Below are 20208 nucleotides of genomic sequence, written 5' to 3'. Positions count from 1 at the left end.
TGGCGTGGAGAAGGGTTTGTCAGCAAGGTTTGTTTCTCTTGTAAGATGTATTGAGTCCACGAATTCATCCATACTTGTGGGATATTCTCCTTCCCTACAGGTAGTGGCAAAGAGAGCACCCACAGCAGAGCTGTCTATATAGCTCCTCCCTTAGCTCCACCCCCCAGTCATTCTCTTTGCCTACTCTAAGTACTAGGAAGGGTAAAGTGAGTGTGGTGACAAAAATTTTAGTTTTTTATTTCTCAAGCAAAAGTTTGTTATTTTAAATGGTACCGGTGTGTACTATTTACTCTCTGGCAGAAAAGGGATGAAGATTTCTGCAAGGAGGATGATGATCTTAGCACTTTGTAACTAAGATCCACTGCTGTTCTCACAAGGGCTGAAGAGTACAGGAAAACTTCAGTTGGGGGAACGGTTTGCAGGGTAAACGGCATTGAGGTATGTTCAGTATATTTTTTTCTAGACAGACTGTGTTAATTCTAGAAAAGGCTGGCAATATCCCCATGAGGGAAGGGTAAGCTGTATTCAGACACTTGGTAGGAATCCCAGCTTGCATGAAGGGCTCATTAGTTACTGGTGACACTGATAGGAAAAAACATTTTTGTTAATTAAGAAAAAATGCAAAAATAACGTTTTTTGAAGGACTTTAAGGGGTCATTGTTGCTTGTTTTAGGGTTATTAACCCACATGGCTAGTTTTAGAAACACTCTGTTGTGTTTCTTTTAGGCCCCAAAACATTGAGTGAGGTGGGAGGGGCCTATTTTCACGCCTCAGTTGCGCAGTTTCTTTTCCTCAGAGACATCCAGCTGCTTCTCCAGAGGTTCCTACTGTGTTTGAGGGCTGTAAAGAAGTTTTTCCCCCACAAATCGTTCATAAAGGGCAGGTAGGCGCCACAGCAGAGCTGTGGCAAGGTGCTGAACGTTTTTTTACTGGTTTTGACATTTTGTCAATCCGGTTTTTACATTAAGGGGTTAATTGTTTATTTGCATAGCTGTGCAAAGTTACTAAGGCTTTATGATACTACTGTAAAAATTTCGTTGAGTTTACTGCTTTTTAACACTGTTTTGCAGAGTTTGTGCAGCTTTTTTTCTCTTAAAGGCACAGTACTGTTTTTTTCTAAGTGTTATTTACTTTGATTAAAGTGTTTTCCAAGCTTGCTTGTTACATTACTAGCCTGTTTAACATGTCTGACACCAAGGAAAATCCTTGTTCAATGTGTTTAGAAGCCATTGTGGAACCCCCTCTTAGAATGTGTCCCACTTGCACTGATATGTCTATAAACTATAAAGAGCATATTTTAGCACTTAAAAATAGAGCAATAGATGATTCTCAGTCAGAAGGAAATGAGGGTTCGCCATCTAGCTCTCCCCAAGTGTCACAACCAGTAACGCCCGCACAAGTGACGCCAAGTACCTCTAGTGCGTCGAATTCATTTACTTTACAAGACATGGCCACAGTTATGAATACAACCCTCACAGAGGTTTTATCCAAACTGCCTGGTTCACAAGGAAAATGAGACAGCTCTGGGTTAAGAACAAATGCTGAGCCGTCTGACGCTTTAGTAGCCATATCCGATATACCCTCACAATGTTCTGAAGTAGGGGTAAGGGATTTGTTATCCGAGGGAGAAATTTCTGATTCAGGAAAGACGCTCCCTCAGACAGATTCTGATATGACGGCCTTTAAATTTAAGCTTGAACACCTCCGCTTATTGCTCAGGGAGGTATTAGCGACTCTAGATGATTGTGACCCTATAGTGGTCCCATAGAAATTGTGTAAAATGGACAAATACTTAGAGGTTCCTGTTTACACTGATATTTTTCCAGTCCATAAGAGGATTGTGAATATTGTTACTAAGGAGTGGGATAGACCAGGTATTCTGTTTCGCTTACCCCTCCTGTTTTTAAGAAAATGTTTCCCATATCTGACACCATGCGGGACTCGTGGCAGACAGTTCCTAAGGTGGAGGGAGCTATTTCTACTCTGTCTAAGCGTACAACTATACCTATCGAAGACAGTTGTGCTTTCAAAGATCCTATGGATAAAAAATTAGAGGGTCTCCTGAAGAATATATTTGTTCATCAAGGTTTTCTTCTCCAACCTATTGCGTGCATTGTTCCTGTAACTACTGCAGCTGCTTTCTGGTTCGAGGCTCTAGAAGAGGCTCTTCAAATGGAGACTCCATTAGAGGATATTATGGATAGAATTAAGGCCCTTAAGTTGGCTAATTCTTTCATTACAGATGCCGCTTTCCAACTGGCTAAATTAGCGGCAAAGAATTCAGGTTTTGCCATTTTAGCACGCAGGGCGTTATGGCTTAAGTCTGCTGATGTGTCCTCAAAATCTAAACTTTTTGAACATCCCTTTCAAAGGAAAGTCCCTATTCGGGCCTGAACTGAAAGAGATTATTTCAGACATCACTGGAGGGAAAGGCCATGCCCTCCCTCAGGATAGAACAAATAAATTGAGGACCAAACAAAATAATTTTCGTTCCTTTCGGAACTTCAAGGGTGGTCCCGCTTCAGCTTCCCCTGCTGCAAAGCAAGAGGGGAATTTTGCCCAATCCAAGTCAGTCGGGAGACCTAACCAGGCTTGGAACAAGGGTAAACAGGCCAAGAAGCCTGCAGCTGCCTCCAAGACACCATGAAGGGGTAGCCCCCGATCCGGGACCGAATCTAGTAGGGGGCAGACTCTCTCTCTTTGCTCAGGCTTGGGCAAGAGAGGTTCACGATTCCTGGGCTTTAGAAATTGTGTCCCAGGGATATCTTCTGGACTTCAAAGACCCCCCCCCCCAAGGGGGAGATTTCTCAATTGGCTGCAAACCAGACAAAGAGAGAGGCGTTCTTACGCTGTGTAGAAGACCTACATACCATGGGAGTGATCCGCCCAGTTCCAAAAGAGGAACAAGGGCTAGGGTTTTACTCAATGTATAATTTAGATTATACTCAAACCTGTTTGTGGTTCCCAAAAAAGAAGGAACTTTCAGACCAATCTTGTATCTCAAAATCCTAAACAAATTCCTCAAAGTACCGTCATTCAAGATGGAGACTATTCGGACTATTCTATCTCTGATCCAGTAGGGTCAATATATGACTACCGTGGACTTAAAGGATGCGTATCTACACATCCCTATTCACAGAGATCATCATCAATTCCTCAGATTCGCCTTTCTGGACAGGCATTACCAGTTTGTGGCCCTTCCCTTCGGGTTGGCCACGGCTCCCAGAATTTTCACAAAGGTGCTAGGGTCCCTTCTGGCAGTTCTAAGACCGCGGGGCATAGCAGTGGCACCTTATCTAGAAGACATCTTAATTCAGTCGTCGACTTTCCAGCTAGCCAAGTCTCACAAGGACATCGTGTTGGCTTCTCTGAGATCTCACGGGTGGAAGGTGAACATAAAAAAGAGTTCTCTCTTCCCTCTCACAAGAGTTTCCTTCCTAGGGACTCTGATAGACTCGGTAGAAATGAAAATATTTCTGACGGAGGTCAGAAAATTAAAACTCTTAACCACTTGCTTAGCTCTTCATTCCATTCCTCGGCCATCAGTGGCTCAGTGTATGGAGGTAATCGGACTCATGGTAGCGGCAATGGACATAGTTCCTTTTGCCCGCCTGCACCTCAGACCACTGCAACTATGCATGCTCAAACAGTGGAATGGGGATTATGCAGATTTATCTCCTCAACTGCATCTGGACCAGGAGACCTGAGATTCTCTTCTCTGGTGGTTGTCTCAGGACCACCTGTCTCAGGGAATGTGTTTCCGCAGGCCAGAGTGGCTCATTGTAACGACCGATGCCAGCCTGCTAGGCTGGGGTGCAGTCTGGAACTCCCTGAAAGCACAGGGCTTATGGTCTCGGGAGGAAACTCTCCTCCCGATAAACATTCTAGAACCTAGAGCGATATTCAATGCGCTTCAGGCGTGGCCTCAGCTTGCTGCGGCCAAATTCATCAGATTTCAGTCGGACAACATCACGACTGTAGCTTATATCAATCATCAAGGAGGAACACGGAGTTCTCTAGCGATGATGGAGGTATCCAAAATAATCTGATGGGCGGAGGATCACTCTTGCCATCTCTCAGCAATCCATATCCCAGGAGTAGAGAACTGGGAGGCGGATTTCCTAAGTCGTCAGACTTTTCATCCGGGGGAGTGGGAGCTCCATCCGGAGGTATTTGCCCAGCTGACTCCGCTATGGGGCACACCAGCATTGGATCTGATGGCGTCCCATCAGAATGCCAAACTTCCTCGTTACGGATCCAGGATCCGCAGGCGGTACTGATAGATGCTCTAGCAGTGCCCTGGTCCTTCAATCTGGCCTATGTATTTCCACCGTTTCCTCTCCTCCCACGTCTGGTTGCCAGAATCAAGCAGGAGAGAGCCTCTGTGATTCTGATAGCACCTGCGTGAGGCAGGACCTTCTAATCCAAGGTCCTTTCACGCATCCAAATCTAATTTCTCTGCGTCTGACTGCTTGGAGATTGAATGCCTGATTCTATCAAAGCGTGGTTTCTCTGAGTCGGTCATTGATACTCTGATTCTAGCTAGAAAGCCTGTCATCAGGAAGATCTATCATAAGATTTGGAGCAAATATCTTTATTGGTGTGAATCCAAGGGTTACTCATGGAGTAAGATTAGGATTCCTAGAATATTGTCCTTTCTCCAAGAAGGATTGGAGAAGGGATTATCATCTAGTTCCTTAAAAGGACAAATATCTGTTTTGTCTATTCTTTTACACAAACGTCTGGCAGACATTCAAGCATTTAGTCAGGCCTTGGTCAGGATCAAGCCTGTATTTAAACCTGTTGCTCCACCATGGAGCCTAAACTTAGTTCTTAAAGTTCTTCAAGGGGTTCCGTTTGAACCTATGCATTCCATAGATATTAAGCTTCTTTCTTGGAAAGTTTTGTTTTTAGTAGCTATCTCTTCAGCTCGAAGAGTTTCTGAGCTATCTGCTTTACAGTGTGACTCGCCTTACCTTGTTTTCCATGCAGATAAAGTGGTTTTGCGTACCAAACCTGGATTTCTTCCTAAGGATGTTTCTAATAGGAATATCAATCAGGAAATTGTTGTTCCTTCACTGTGTCCTAATCCTTCATCAAAGAAGGAACGTCTTGAGGTGGTTCGTGCTTTAAAGTTTTACTTACAAGCAACTAAAGATTTCCGTCAAACTTCTTCATTGTTTGTTGTTTATTCTGGTAAACGGAGAGGTCAAAAGGCTACGGCTACCTCTCTTTCCTTTTGGTTGAAAAGCATCATCCGTTTGGCTTATGAGACTGCTGGCCCGCAGCCTCCTGAAATAATTACTGCTCATTCTACTAGAGCAGTGGCTTCCACATGGGCTTTTAAAAATGAGGCTTCTGTTAAACAGATTTGTAAGGCGGCGACTTGGTCTTCGCTTCATACTTTTTCCAAATTTTATAAATTCGATACTTTTGCTTCTTCTGAGGCTATTTTTGGGAGAACGGTTCTACAAGCAGTGGTGCCTTCCGTTTAAGGTACCTGTCTTGTCCCTCCCTTCATCCATGTCCTAAAGATTTGATATTGGTATCCCACAAGTATGGATGAATCCGTGGAATTGATACATCTTACAAGAGAAAACATAATTTATGTCCACGGCCCGCCCTGTTTATTTAAGACAGGCAGTATATTTTTATTTAAAAAACTTTAGTCACCACTGCACCCTATAGTTTCTCCTTTTTCTTCCTAGCCTTCGGTCGAATGACTGGGGGGTGGAGCTAAGGGAGGAGCTATATAGACAGCTCTGCTGTGGGTGCTCTCTTTGCCACTTCCTGTAGGGAAGGAGAATATCCCACAAGTATGGATGAATCCGTGGACTCGATACATCACAAGAGAAATACATTTATCAGGTAAGCATAAATTATGTTTTCTTGTTACTATCTCTTCTGCTCGGAGATTATCAGAACTCTCGGCTTTGCAGTGCGATTCTCCTTATCTTACATGATGATAAGGTGTGGTTTCGTACTAAGAAAGGTTTCCTTCCTAAAAGATGTTTTGGACAGGAATTTTAATCAGGAAATTATTGTTCCTTCTCTATTTCCTAATCCTTCTCATACGGATAGTTTGTTGCACATCATGTATGTGGTGCATGCTTTGAAATTCCTCTTTAGAGCCATTTAGGGTTTTCACCGGTATTTTACCTTGTTTTTTTTCTCTGGGAAACACAAGGGTCAGAAGGCTACAGATTCTTCTCTTTTTCTCGGGTTGAGAAGTATTATTTGGTTGTCTTATGAGACTGCTGGTCAGCAGCTTCCTGATAGAATTACAGCTCATTCTACGAGGCCTGTTTGTTCTTTCTCAGCTTCCACAAATGAAGCTTCTGTGGCACAATTTTGCAGGCTGCAAATTGGTCTTCTCTGCATACTGTTTCCAAATTTAATACTTTTGCTGAGGTTTCTTTGGGAGAGAGATTTTTCAAGCAGTGGTGCCTTCTGTTTAGGTTACCTGTCTTGCCCTCCCCGATCATCTGTGTCCTGTAGCTTGGGTATTAATTCCCAACAGTAAGTAATGATGATCCGTGGACTGACTCGTGTCATTAGAAAGAAAACAAAATTCATGCTTACCTGATATATTTATTTCTTGATACGGTGAGTCCACGGCCCACCCTTTCTTTTTCAGACAGTATGTTTATATAAACTGAAGTGCTTGGATTTATGATCACTTGGATTGAAAAGATTTGGCAAATCTTACTTCGTGCCCTACAAACAGGTGTGCTGTTCTCCTTCCTCCTTGACTAAGGATTTTCGCCAGACTTTGGCTCTATTTGTTGTTTTCTCTGGGAAACGTAAGGGTCAGACGGCTACGGCTATTTCTTTTTCTTTGTGGCTGAAGAGTATAATTCGCTTGGCCTATGAAACCGCTGGACAGCAGCCTCCTGAGAGTGTCACGGCTCATTCTACAAGGGCTGTTTCTTTTTAAAGACAGTGATGAGTTCACGGATTTCATCCTTGTGGGATTACGCTTTCTGGTCAGCAGGAGGAGGCAAAGAGCACCACAGCAGAGCTGTATATATATAGCTCCTCCCTTCCCTCCCACTCCAGTCATTCTCTTTGCCTATGTTAGTGATAGGAAGAGGTAAAGTGAGGTGTTAGTTATAGATTCTTCAATCAAGAGTTTATTATTTTTAAAGTTGTGCCATAGAGTGCTACTTTGTTCTAGGGTGTAGCCTAGTCCAGATCAGTCTCTACAGTAGAGCATTTGGTGGCTTTAAAGCAATAGGAACTGGTGGGACATAATTCTCACTGCGCCTCTATACATATTTGCTGCCCTAATCCAGATAGCCTAAGCACATTTAACTCAGGCTTATCCTATTCCACAGGGCTATGGGAGGGAGAGGACCTCTTACACCTGCTGGACTGCCATGCTGTCGCACAGCATTCAAGGTAAGTGCTAACTTTTTTATTTCTGGGGACATCATTCTCTCAGAAGAAAGTGAGCACTATGTTACATACAATCACATGTCAAGGGCTAAGATAAAGATTGGAAGCTCTTTATTGTGATGGGACTGTGGTCTCTTCTTGAGGGAGAGATATATGGACACTGGGGCTGCATGGAATCAGTTTTATTTTACTCCCGGCGGTTTTAACATGAAATATGCCGACCGGGAGAAACATTTAGAGTGCGGTAGCATACTCGGCAAACCTTTTACACATTTGGCTTAGTTGTTATATCTCCTGGTGTCAGATCTATAAGATCTTCATGGCGACCGGGAGATTGAGTACTGTGATGCCCACGATGGGCGGAGTTATCTTCCCACCGTTTTTTAAACTCTTTCCTCCATCTCTGGACGCAGTACAGTCAGAGTATGATACCGGAGGGTAGAGCGTTAAACACAGCTGTGTAACGCTCAGTGTTAGACCTAAATACATTGTGTCTGACGTGTTTAAAGGTCTCTGATTATTATACAGTTAACTTGGACACTTGGGCACCTTCAGCACAATAGCTGAGGTTCAGTAGGTCCAGAACTGTTTGATTACTATTTAAATGTCTGTTTGCAAAACACACAATAAACACAATGTGATTTTTAGACTTTTTTTTCTCTCTGATCTTTATTATATAGATTCAGTTGCTTGGGTTAGTTCATCCTTGTGATAGGATACTACAAAAGCACACAAAAGATAGTTATTTTAACATTTAAAGAAACAGTACTGTTTTTTTATGTGCCTATTTTTTATATACTCCTTTTAAAGCTATTGCTGTTAAGAGTCTGGTGACACCGGTCAATCCATGCCACAATTTTTCTATTATAGTGTCCAGAATAATTTTATGAACCACAGGCAGTGCTCTGCGGTTCCTTGCAAAGACATTGCTTTTTTATGTAAATAGCGATGTTTATTTACAGCAATATTAATATTCTTATTGGATTGTTCTGCACAACAGTAATAAGATGTTCTTTTAAAATTTAAAGAGACAGTAACATTTTTTGTGTGTAAATTTTATTAAAAGAATTGCGACTGTTTATTTGTTAATTCATCTTTTGTGATGTAGGACGGTACAAAAACACACAAAAGTTACTTTATGATTTAAAGAGACGGTAACTTTTGTTATGTGTACATTCTCATAAATGAATTTCAGCTGTTTATTTGTTAATTCATCCCTTGTGACTGAGGATGAAACAAACACACACAAGAATAGTTTCTTTTCAGATTTAAGGGCACAGTATCGTTTCCTATGTGAAAAGATTTATTAAAATGTATTCAAATTTATTTTCTCTTTTTGAATCTACTCCCTCTACGGTGATTGCTGTTTAAGAGTCTATTAACAATGGCCACAAATTTCTCCTACAGTTTCCGTCGAAATTTTATGGCCCACTTGCAGTGCCCTGCATTCCTTCACACTCCTCTCGGGGTTATGATGCATTCTATATTTTTCCATTGCTAGAGTAATTTCTATTCTAAATGGTTCCTCTATGTTACTGAGAATCTCAGTCTCAGATGGAATGGTACCCTAGGCATTCCCTATATTTACAAGACTGTTTCCCATGGCTGACTCGACTAAGGAGGCTGTACGACATTCCTTAGGGGGAAGGAGTAGTTTCAACTTTACTACGCGAACTTCTATACCCTAAGAGGATAGTCCTATGGAAAAATTTTAGTAATGGGACACACCAGGGTTTACAATGGCAACCATCTGTGTACTTTGCTACCGTCACTAGTGTGACGGCATTTTAGCTTGCTGCGTTGTCTGATGCTATTAGTCAGTAGCTTCCCTGGATAACATCCAGGACTGGATAAAGCTTTCACATTGGCTAATTCCTTTTATTTCATTTTCTTCCCTTCCAGTTATCAAACTGGGAGCATAGGTGGCTCTGTTCCAGCTCTTGGGACCTTATGTTAGAGCCTTGTTTTACGGATATATGTTCTAAAACTAAGATTTTGGTGAATACTTGCCAGGAGCAAACATTGTTGGTACCTGGCTTGACGAAAATTTAGAAGAAAAAAAAAAGAACAAATAGCCTGCTGTTGAATCAAGGACAGCATGGGGAAAATGCCCCGGTCCGGGATTGGATCTTGTAGGGGGCTGACTTTCCGTTTTCGCTCACGTTTGGTTTCGAGTTCGAATGTTTTCCTCTCAGAGGCAGTTTCTGCTTTCAAGATTGTCTGGAGATCAGACAAAAGGAGAGACGTCCTTACACTACGTAGGAGATCTCTCAGACCTGGGAGTGGTTGTTTCAGTTCTAATACTGGTACAGGATCTGGGGTTACCGATTGGGCTGTGCTTCTCAAAAAAGGAGAATCTTCATACCATTTTTTAAGAAGGTTACTGTCCTTCAGGATGGAAACTCTTTCCATTCCTCCCTTGATCCTAGAAAGTCAATTTCTGACAATGGTGGATTAAAGGACAAGTGCCTTCATGTGACGTTCACGAGAATCGTCTCAAGTTCAAGGATTTGCTTTTCTGGATACACACTTCCTGTTCATGGTCCTTCCTTTCGGTCTTGCCACAGTTCCGAGTTCTTATGGAGGCTCTGGGATCACTGTTGGTGGTGCTTCCGTTACGGAGCATTGCAGTGGCGTCCTATCTGGCTGATATCCTAGTCCAGGCGTCATCCGTACAGCAAGCAAGATTTACACAGACATGGTGTTATACTTCCGTGATTTTACGGGTGGAAGGTGTCTTTGGAAAAGTGTTCCTTAGTCCCAAGCACAAGGGTAGCTTTCTTGGGAATCATAACAAATTATCAATGAAGATTTTTCTGACTGAGGTCAGGAAATCAAGTTCTATCAATACTGGTTTAGTCCTTCAGTCCACTTCTCGGCCTTCAGTGGCTCAGTACATAGAAGTAATCGGGCTGATGGTGACGACAATGGGCAATAGCCGGACAGATAGCTCAGCATACTTAGGCACTGTGGCTGAGTTCTGTAACAACCCAAGGGTTGCAGGTTCAATCCTTGGTGAAGTCCACTCAACCTTTCATCCTTCCAAGGATTGATTAAATGAGCGGCGCCTTGTGAACCTTAAAATTCCGTTTGTTCGTTCCACTTCAGTCCTATGCAGTTAAGCATACTCAGGCAATGGAAAGGAGACTATGCAGTCTTGTCTCCTCAACTCTGGGTCAGGAGACAAGGGACTATCTTCTATGGTGGTTGTCTCTGGATCACCTATCCCAGGGAACATGATTTAGCAGTGTGTGGACTCAGGCAGAGTCTGTTCTTTTTAATGACTCCCTGGAACTGAGAGCGAGCTTCAAGGCTCTACTGGTCTGGCCTCAGTTGGCTTCGGTCCAGTTTCATCTGTTTTCAGACGGACAATATGACGATGGTCTTACATCAATAATCAGGGAGGAACGAGATGTTCCTTGACGATGGCTAAGGTAGCCAAGATTATCCAGTGGTTGGAGGCTCATTCTTGTTCTCTGTCAGCGGTCCATATCCCAGGGGTGGACACTTGGGTAACGGTTTTTCTGAATAGACAGACTTTTCATCCGGGAGAGGGGGAGCTCCATCCGGGAGTATTCTCCAACCTGATTTTCAAATGGGGTCGGCTGTAGTTGGATCTCATGGCATCTTGTCAAAATGCCAGGCTTTTGGGATACGGGTCCAGGTCTAGGGCCCACAGTCCGAGCTGATAACTGCCTTGACAGTTCTTTGGTCCTTCAGCCTAGAATATCTATTTCCCCAGTTTGCGCTTCTTTCCAGGGTGATTGTTCAAATTATATAGGAGGAGGCATCAGTGATCCTCCTCGCTTCTGCGTGACCTTGCAGGCTTTGGTATGCAGATCCGGTGGACATGTCATCTCTGCAACTTGGACTCTTCCGTTGAGGAAGGATCTCTTATTCGGGGTCCCTTCTTCCACCCAAATCTAGTTTCACTGAAGCCGATTGCTTGGAGATTGGACGCTTGATCCTATACAAGCAAAGTTTCTCTGATTCGGTCATAGATGCCTTAATTCAGGCATGTAAACCTGTACCTAGGAAGATTTTCCATAAGATAGGGCATAAATATCTTTATGGTGTGAATCCGAGGGTTACTCATGGAGTAGAGTTTCCCAGAATTTGGCCTTTTCTCCGAGAAGGATTGGAGAAGGGTTTATCAGTGAGTTCCCTAAAGGGTCAGATCTCTGTTTTATCTATTTTGTTACACAAGCGTCTGGCAGTTGTCCCAGATGTTCAATCCTTTTGTCAGGCTCTGATTAGAGTCAGGCCTGTGTTTAAACCAATTGCTCCTCCATGGAGTTTGAATTTAGATCTTAAAGTTCTTCAAGGGATTCTGTTGAACCTATGCATTCCATGAATATTACGTTATCTTGGAAAGTTTTATTCTTGTTGCCATTCTTCTGCTTGATGAGTGTCTGAGCTTTCGGCATTACAATATAATTCGCTTTACCTTATTTTTAATTTGGATAAGGTAGTGTTGGTACTAAACTTGGTTTTCTTCCTAAGGTTGTTTCGGTTACGACCATTTATTAGGAGATTATTGTCTCAGAAGGAACGTCTTCTGCACATTTTGGACGTAGTCCGTGTTTTTTAAATTTTTTATTTCCAAGCAACTAAGGACTTTCGTCAATCGTCTTCTTTGTTTGATTTTTTTTTAAAGAGAACATACGTGTCAGAAAGCTACGGCTACTTTCCTTTTGGTTGAAGAGTTTCATCCGTTTTTGCATCTGAGGTTGCTGGACAGCAGTCTCCTGGAAGGGTTACGGTTCATTCCACCAGGGTTGTTGCTTCCTTATGAACATTCAAAAATAATGCTTCAGTTGAGCAGATTTGCCAGGCTGCTACTTGGTCTTCTCTTCAAACCTTTTTCTACATTTTACAAATTTGATATCTTTGCTTCGGCTGAGACTGTTTTTGGGAGAAACGTTCTTCAAGCAGTGGTGCCTTCCGTCTAGGTTTCCTGTCTTGTCCATCCCTTTTCATCCGTGTACTTTAGCTTTGGTATTGTATCCCACAAGTAAGGATGAAATCCGTGGACTTATCGTGTCTTTAAAAAGAAAAGAAAATGTATGCTTACCTGATAAATTTGTTTCTTTTTAGACACGATGAGTCCACGGCCCGCCCTGTTCTATGAGACAGGTTATTATTTTTTTGTGAAACTTCAGACACCTCTGCACCTTGGCTTTTCCTTTCTCTTCCTAACTTCGGTCGAATGACTGGAGTTAGAGGGAAGGGAGGAGCTATATATACAGCTCTGCTGTGGTGCTCTTTGCCTCCTCCTGCTGACCAGTAGGCGTAATCCCACAAGTAAGGATGAAATCCGTGGACTCATCGTGTCTAAAAAGAAACAAATTTAGCAGGTAAGCATACATTTTCTTTTCCTTTTCCTGGGCATTCAAAAATGAAGCTTCTCTGGAACAGATTTGCAAGGCTGCAACTTGGTCCTCTCTACACACTTTTTTTTTAATAAATTTGACACGTTTGCCTCGGCTGAGACTTTTGGGAGAAAGGTTCTTCAAGCAGTGGTGCCTTCCGTTTAGGTACCCTGTCTTTTCCCTCCCTTATCATCTGTGTCCTCTAGCTTTTGTATTGATTCCCAATAGTAATTAGAGATGATACGTGGACTCACTGTGTAATTAGAAAGAAAACAAAATTTATGCTTACCTAATAAATGTATTTATTTCTTGACACGGGGGGGTCACGGCCCGCCCTGTTTTCATAGACAGTGTTTTGTGTTATAAACCTCAGGCACCTCTGCACCTTGTTACTTCCTTTCCTTTTTTTTACTTTGGTTGAATGACTGGGGTTGGAGGGAAGGGAGGTGATATTTAACAGCTTTGCTGTAGTGCTCTTTGCTGCCTCCTGCTGGGCAGGAGTGATAATCCCAATAGTAATTAGAGATGATCCGTGGACTCACTGTGTCAAGAAATAAATAAATACATTTATCAGGTAAGCATACATTTCGTTTTCCTATAAAAAATATTAAACGGAACAAAGACAAATCTATTTGTTTATCCTGAGTTCAATTTACATGGAACTCTTACAGTTTAATAATAATAATAATAATAATAATAATAATAATAAAAAAAAAAAAAAAAAGATTTTTGCAGGTGTTCCTTAGCTGTGCCTGGCATAATTGGGTCTGCTCTTTTCTTTTATTAGAGTGAAACTATTTTCATAATTATCAAATATTAGTTTTCCACTATTGGATACTTCCCTATCATTTCATTTTTTTTTATAAAACCTTAGCTAGTCACATGATTAGTGAATCACAGGGTGGCCAAGTTTGACGTTGGTTAAGGCACAGTAAATGATTCAGAGCATACAGCGTTTTGCAAGAATGCTTGTAGCAGTGTTATAAATTGTTGCCTACACTGCTGCATAGAGTGCTAAAGCTTTGTGCACGCTCCTGAGCTTCTATGAGATGCTCTTTATAAGAGGTTAAAGTTTAATTTTGACTTTACTGTCCCTTTTAAATTACAGTCCAACTGGTTATGAGGTTAGGGTACGTAAATAGCAGAATTATTTGCTAACTGACATTTTTTTCTAAATATGTGTTGCTGGTTTTCACCCATTTGTATTACCTTACAGATACAGAAATGTATTAACAAACTAATGTTTTTGTTAACTAGTTTAATTCCTGTAATGAAAAAATGTTAGGTAAAACATTTCATCTTTTCTATTCATTTGTCTAATGAATAACCAATTTTTGCTTTTTATCTAGTGTTTTCTAAACTTTTATCAAATGTTTTCCATTGCAAATAAAAACATATTAAAAACACATTATTAAAATATATTCAGGTTTGAACAAAATAAAGACAATGTTAGTTAAAAGAACTCAAGTGAGACGATTTGTATATAACTACACATTAATTAAGTAGATTGCGGGTTTGGTTCCAGACCACTGCAATAAAGAGAATATAGCAATAAAGTGAGTCACACTACTTTTTACACTATACTGTAGTCTAAGTGTGCAATAGCAGTAAGTCTAAAAACCCCCCAATATACATACTTTAATTTAAAAAAATACTTTATTGCTAAAAAATGCTAACCATCATCTGAGCCTTCAGTGAGTCGTAATCTTTTTGTTTGCTAGTGTTGTTTATATATAGGTATGTATATATGCGTCTTTATGTTTTTATATGTGTATATATGTTGGAAAAATGGAGCAGATGGACTTGCTCAACACAGGTTTGCCACAAACCTCAGTTTGTAAAGAGAGCAATATCTGCAAAGCGCAATAAAACTAATCGCAATAAAACGAGGTATGCCTGTATAGTTATTTCATGGCTTGGTGCTAGGCAATTGTTTCCCTTTCTTTTGGTAATTTTTTGCTTTGCTTATACCTTTCTAGGAGCTCTTCTTTGGAAGATAGAACATAAATCTAACAAAGCTTTTGCTTGTGGAAAAGTTACAATAAAAGGAAAGAGACATTGGTATGAAGCACTTCCACAGGCCGCATTTGTAGCGCTAAGCGATGATACTGCTTGGATAATTAGAACAAATGGAGATCTTTACTTGCAAACAGGTACATGCCAGTACATCTCAATGAACTGTACTTGCTATTACAAAAAAGTATATATTGTGGTTTCTAATATAGTTAACATATAGCTTGTATTAGCTGATATTAGTACAAATAAGTTTGCATATACAGTTTAGATATTTGTGTAGATGATATGGGCAGGAGGATAGGGTAGTGGTGTGACATTAGGTGGTGCAGCTGCAGCAACATACAGAGACAGTATTGGCATAAGAGTGTGCAGCTACAGGCACATAATATGACAGCATTGTGAGCGATGGAATCTTGCAGCAACATTAACAATGTTAACAGCATATGTCTGTCTCTCTCTTCTAGACTCACTATACTATACTGATTTTTTTATATAAATCTGTCGCCTGCATTGGTTAAATCACTACAACTATATGAGCTGTCATGATAAAAGCAGCAAATAACATAATATATTCCCTTGCCTTAAAGGACTAATTAGTGCAGTAGAAATGTATAATAATGCATAATAAAAAGATAATTAACAATTTTAAATAAGCAGTAGATTTCTTCTGTTAAGTGTGATCAGTCCACGGGTCATCATTACTTCTGGGATATTACTCCTCCCCAACAGGAAGTGCAAGAGGATTCACCCAGCAGAGCTGCATATAGCTCCTCCCCTCTACGTCACTCCCAGTCATTCTCTTGCACCCAACGACTAGATAGGATGTGTGAGAGGACTATGGTGATTATACTTAGTTTTATATCTTCAATCAAAAGTTTGTTATTTTAAAATAGCACCGGAGTGTGTTATTACCTCTCTGGCAGAGTTTGAAGAAGAATCTACCAGAGTTTTGCTATGATTTTAGCCGGAGTAGTTAAGATCATATTGCTGTTCTCGGCCATCTGAGGAGTGAGGTAAACTTCAGATCAGGGGACAGCGGGCAGATGAATCTGCATAGAGGTATGTAGCAGTTTTTATTTTCTGACAATGGAATTGATGAGAAAATCCTGCCATACCGATATAATGTCATGTATGTATACTTTACACTTCAGTATTCTGGGGAATGGTACTTCACTAGAATTACACTGTAAGAAATACATAAAGCTGTTTAATAACTAGAGATTATGTTTAACGTTTTTGCTGGAATGTAAAATCGTTTTCATTTGCTGAGGTACTGTGTGAATAAATGTTTGGGCACTATTTTTCCACTTGGCAGTTGCTTAATCTGTTTTTCTGACAGTTTCTGTTCTCCCTCACTGCTGTGTGTGAGGGGGAGGGGCCGTTTTTTGGCGCTTTTTCTATGCATCAAATATTTCAGTCAGCAACTCATTGTATTCCCTGCATGATCCGGTTCATCTCTACAGAGCTCAGGGGTCTTCAAACTTATTTTGAGGGAGGTAATTTCTCTCAGCAGAGCTGTGAGAATTATAGTTTGACTGAAATAAAAAACGTTTATTCTATAATTTGTTTCCTGCTTTCAGAATTTGTTATCTTTGCTAATGGGATTAAACCTTTGCTAAAGTTGTGTTGTTTACAAGGATTGAGGCTATAACTGTTTCAATTTATTAATTTTCAACTGTCATAGATCTTCTGTGCTTCTTAAAGGCACAGTACATTTTAATATTATTCTAATTGAATTGTATTTCCAAGTTGCAAGTTTATTTGCTAGTGTGTTAAACATGTCTGATTCAGAGGATGATACCTGTGTCATTTGTTGCAATGCCAAAGTGGAGCCCAATAGAAATTTATGTACTAACTGTATTGATGCTACTTTAAATAAAAGTCAGTCTGTACAAATTGAACAAATTTCACTAAACAACGAGGGGAGAGTTATGCCGACTAACTCGCCTCACGTGTCAGTACCTACATCTCCCGCTCAGAGGGAGGTGCGTGATATTGTAGCGCCGAGTACATCTGGTCGGCCATTACAAATCACATTACAGGATATGGCTACTGTTATGACTGAGGTTTTGGCTAAATTACCAGAACTAGGAGGTAAGCGTGATCACTCTGGGGTGAGAACAGAGTGCGCTGATAATATTAGGGCCATGTCAGACACTGCGTCACAGGTGGCAGAACATGAGGACGGAGAACTTCATTCTGTGGGTGACGGTTCTGATCCAAACAGACTGGATTCAGATATTTCAAATTTTAAATTTAAACTGGAAAACCTCCGTGTATTACTAGGGGAGGTGTTAGCGGCTCTGAATGATTGTAACACAGTTGCAATACCAGAGAAAATGTGTAGGTTGGATAAATATTTTGCGGTACCGACGAGTACTGAGGTTTTTCCTATACCTAAGAGACTTACTGAAATTGTTACTAAGGAGTGGGATAGACCCGGTGTGCCGTTCTCACCCCTTCCGATATTTAGAAAAATGTTTCCAATAGACGCCACCACAAGGGACTTATGGCAAACGGTCCCTAAGGTGGAGGGAGCAGTTTCTACCTTAGCTAAGCGTACCACTATCCCGGTGGAGGATAGCTGTGCTTTTTCAGATCCAATGGATAAAAAGTTAGAGGGTTACCTTAAGAAAATGTTTGTTCAACAAGGTTTTATATTGCAACCCCTTGCATGCATTGCGCCGATCACGGCTGCAGCGGCATTCTGGATTGAGTCTCTGGAAGAGAACATTGGTTCAGCTACTCTGGACGACATTACGGACAGGCTTAGAGTCCTTAAACTAGCTAATTCATTCATTTCGGAGGCCGTAGTACATCTTACTAAACTTACGGCGAAGAATTCAGGATTCGCCATTCAGGCACGCAGGGCGCTGTGGCTAAAATCCTGGTCAGCTGATGTTACTTCTAAGTCTAAATTGCTTAATATACCTTTCAAAGGGCAGACCTTATTCGGGCCCGGGTTGAAAGAGATTATCGCTGACATTACAGGAGGTAAAGGCCATGCCCTGCCTCAGGACAAAGCCAAAGCCAAGACTAGACAGTCTAATTTTCGTTCCTTTCGTAATTTCAAAGCAGGAGCAGCATCAACTTCCTCTGCACCAAAACAGGAAGGAGCTGTTGCTCGCTACAGACAAGGCTGGAAACCTAACCAGTCCTGGAACAAGGGCAAGCAGACTAGGAAACCTGCTGCTGCCCCTAAAACAGCATGAATTGAGGGCCCCCGATCCGGGATCGGATCTAGTGGGGGGCAGACTTTCTCTCTTTGCCCAGGCTTGGGCAAGAGATGTTCAGGATCCCTGGGCGCTAGAGATAATATCTCAGGGATACCTTCTGGACTTCAAATACTCTCCTCCAAGAGAGAGATTTCATCTGTCAAGATTGTCAACAATCCAGACAAAGAAAGAGGCGTTTCTACGCTGCGTACAAGAGCTCTTGTTAATGGGAGTAATCCATCCAGTTCCACGATCGGAACAGGGACAGGGGTTTTACTCAAATCTGTTTGTGGTTCCCAAAAAAGAGGGAACTTTCAGACCAATCCTGGACTTAAAGATCCTAAACAAATTCCTAAGAGTTCCATCGTTCAAGATGGAGACTATTCGGACAATTTTACCTATGATCCAAGAGGGTCAATACATGACCACTGTAGATTTAAAAGATGCTTACCTTCACATACCGATTCACAAAGATCATTATCGGTACCTAAGGTTTGCCTTCCTAGACAGGCATTACCAGTTTGTGGCTCTTCCATTCGGATTGGCTACAGCTCCAAGAATCTTCACAAAGGTTCTAGGTGCTCTTCTGGCGGTACTAAGACCGCGGGGAATCTCTGTAGCTCCATACCTAGACGACATTCTGATTCAAGCTTCAAGCTTTCAAACTGCCAAGTCTCATACAGAGTTAGTGCTGGCATTTCTAAGGTCACATGGATGGAAGGTGAACGAAAAGAAAAGTTCACTCGTTCCACTCACAAGAGTTCCCTTCCTGGGGACTCTTATAGATTCTGTAGAAATGAAGATTTACCTGACAGAGGACAGGCTAACAAGACTTCAAAGTGCTTGCCGCACCCTTCATTCCATTCAACACCCGTCAGTGGCTCAATGCATGGAGGTAATCGGCTTAATGGTAGCGGCAATGGACATAGTACCCTTTGCACGCTTACACCTCAGACCACTGCAACTGTGCATGCTAAGTCAGTGGAATGGGGATTACTCAGACTTATCCCCTTCTCTGAATCTGGATCAAGAGACCAGAAATTCTCTTCTATGGTGGCTTTCTCGGCCACATCTGTCCAGGGGGATGCCATTCAGCAGACCAGACTGGACAATTGTAACAACAGACGCCAGCCTTCTAGGTTGGGGTGCCGTCTGGAATTCTCTGAAGGCTCAGGGACAATGGAGTCAGGAGGAGAGTCTCCTGCCAATAAACATTCTGGAATTGAGAGCAGTTCTCAATGCCCTCCTGGCTTGGCCCCAGTTGACAACTCGGGGGTTCATCAGGTTTCAGTCGGACAACATCACGACTGTAGCTTACATCAACCATCAGGGAGGGACAAGAAGCTCCCTAGCTAGGATGGAAGTATCAAAGATAATTTGCTGGGCAGAGTCTCACTCTTGCCACCTGTCAGCAATCCACATCCCGGGAGTGGAGAACTGGGAGGCGGATTTCTTAAGTCGTCAGACTTTTCATCCGGGGGAGTGGGAACTTCATCCGGAGGTCTTTGCCCAAATACTTCGACGTTGGGGCAAACCAGAGATAGATCTCATGGCGTCTCGACAGAACGCCAAGCTTCCTCGTTACGGGTCCAGATCCAGGGATCCAGGAGCAGTCCTGATAGATGCTCTGACAGCACCTTGGGACTTCAGGATGGCTTACGTGTTTCCACCCTTCCCGTTGCTTCCTCGATTGATTGCCAGAATCAAACAAGAGAGAGCATCAGTGATTCTAATAGCACCTGCGTGGCCACGCAGGACTTGGTATGCAGACCTGGTGGACATGTCATCCTGTCCACCTTGGTCTCTACCTCTGAAACAGGACCTTCTGATACAGGGTCCCTTCAAACATCAAAATCTAACTTCTCTGAAGCTGACTGCTTGGAAATTGAACGCTTGATTTTATCAAGACGTGGATTTTCTGAGTCAGTTATTGATACCTTAGTACAGGCTAGGAAACCTGTTACCAGAAAGATTTACCATAAGATATGGCGTAAATACCTATATTGGTGTGAATCCAAAGGTTACTCTTGGAGTAAGGTTAGGATTCCTAGGATATTGTCTTTTCTACAAGAAGGTTTAGAAAAGGGTTTATCTGCTAGTTCATTAAAGGGACAGATCTCAGCTCTGTCCATTCTGTTACACAAACGTCTGTCAGAAGTTCCTGACGTCCAGGCTTTTTGTCAGGCTTTGGCCAGAATTAAGCCTGT

General features: G+C 41.9%; 1 protein-coding gene across 1 annotated transcript in view; it reads left to right on the top strand.

The window, feature by feature from the left end:
* Positions 1-20208, top strand: part of TECPR2 (tectonin beta-propeller repeat containing 2) — a 608030-nt gene that overhangs the window by 172189 nt on the left and 415633 nt on the right. The window contains exon 11 of the mRNA XM_053707105.1: positions 14750-14923. Within this exon, the coding sequence (XP_053563080.1) occupies positions 14750-14923 (174 nt within the window). The remainder of the gene's footprint in view (positions 1-14749; positions 14924-20208) is intronic.

The sequence above is a fragment of the Bombina bombina genome, chromosome 1 (assembly GCF_027579735.1).
Source record: "Bombina bombina isolate aBomBom1 chromosome 1, aBomBom1.pri, whole genome shotgun sequence".
NCBI classification, from domain to species: domain Eukaryota; kingdom Metazoa; phylum Chordata; class Amphibia; order Anura; family Bombinatoridae; genus Bombina; species Bombina bombina.
Note: the sequence above shows the minus strand (reverse complement) of the source record. Positions and strands in the feature narration are given on the sequence as shown.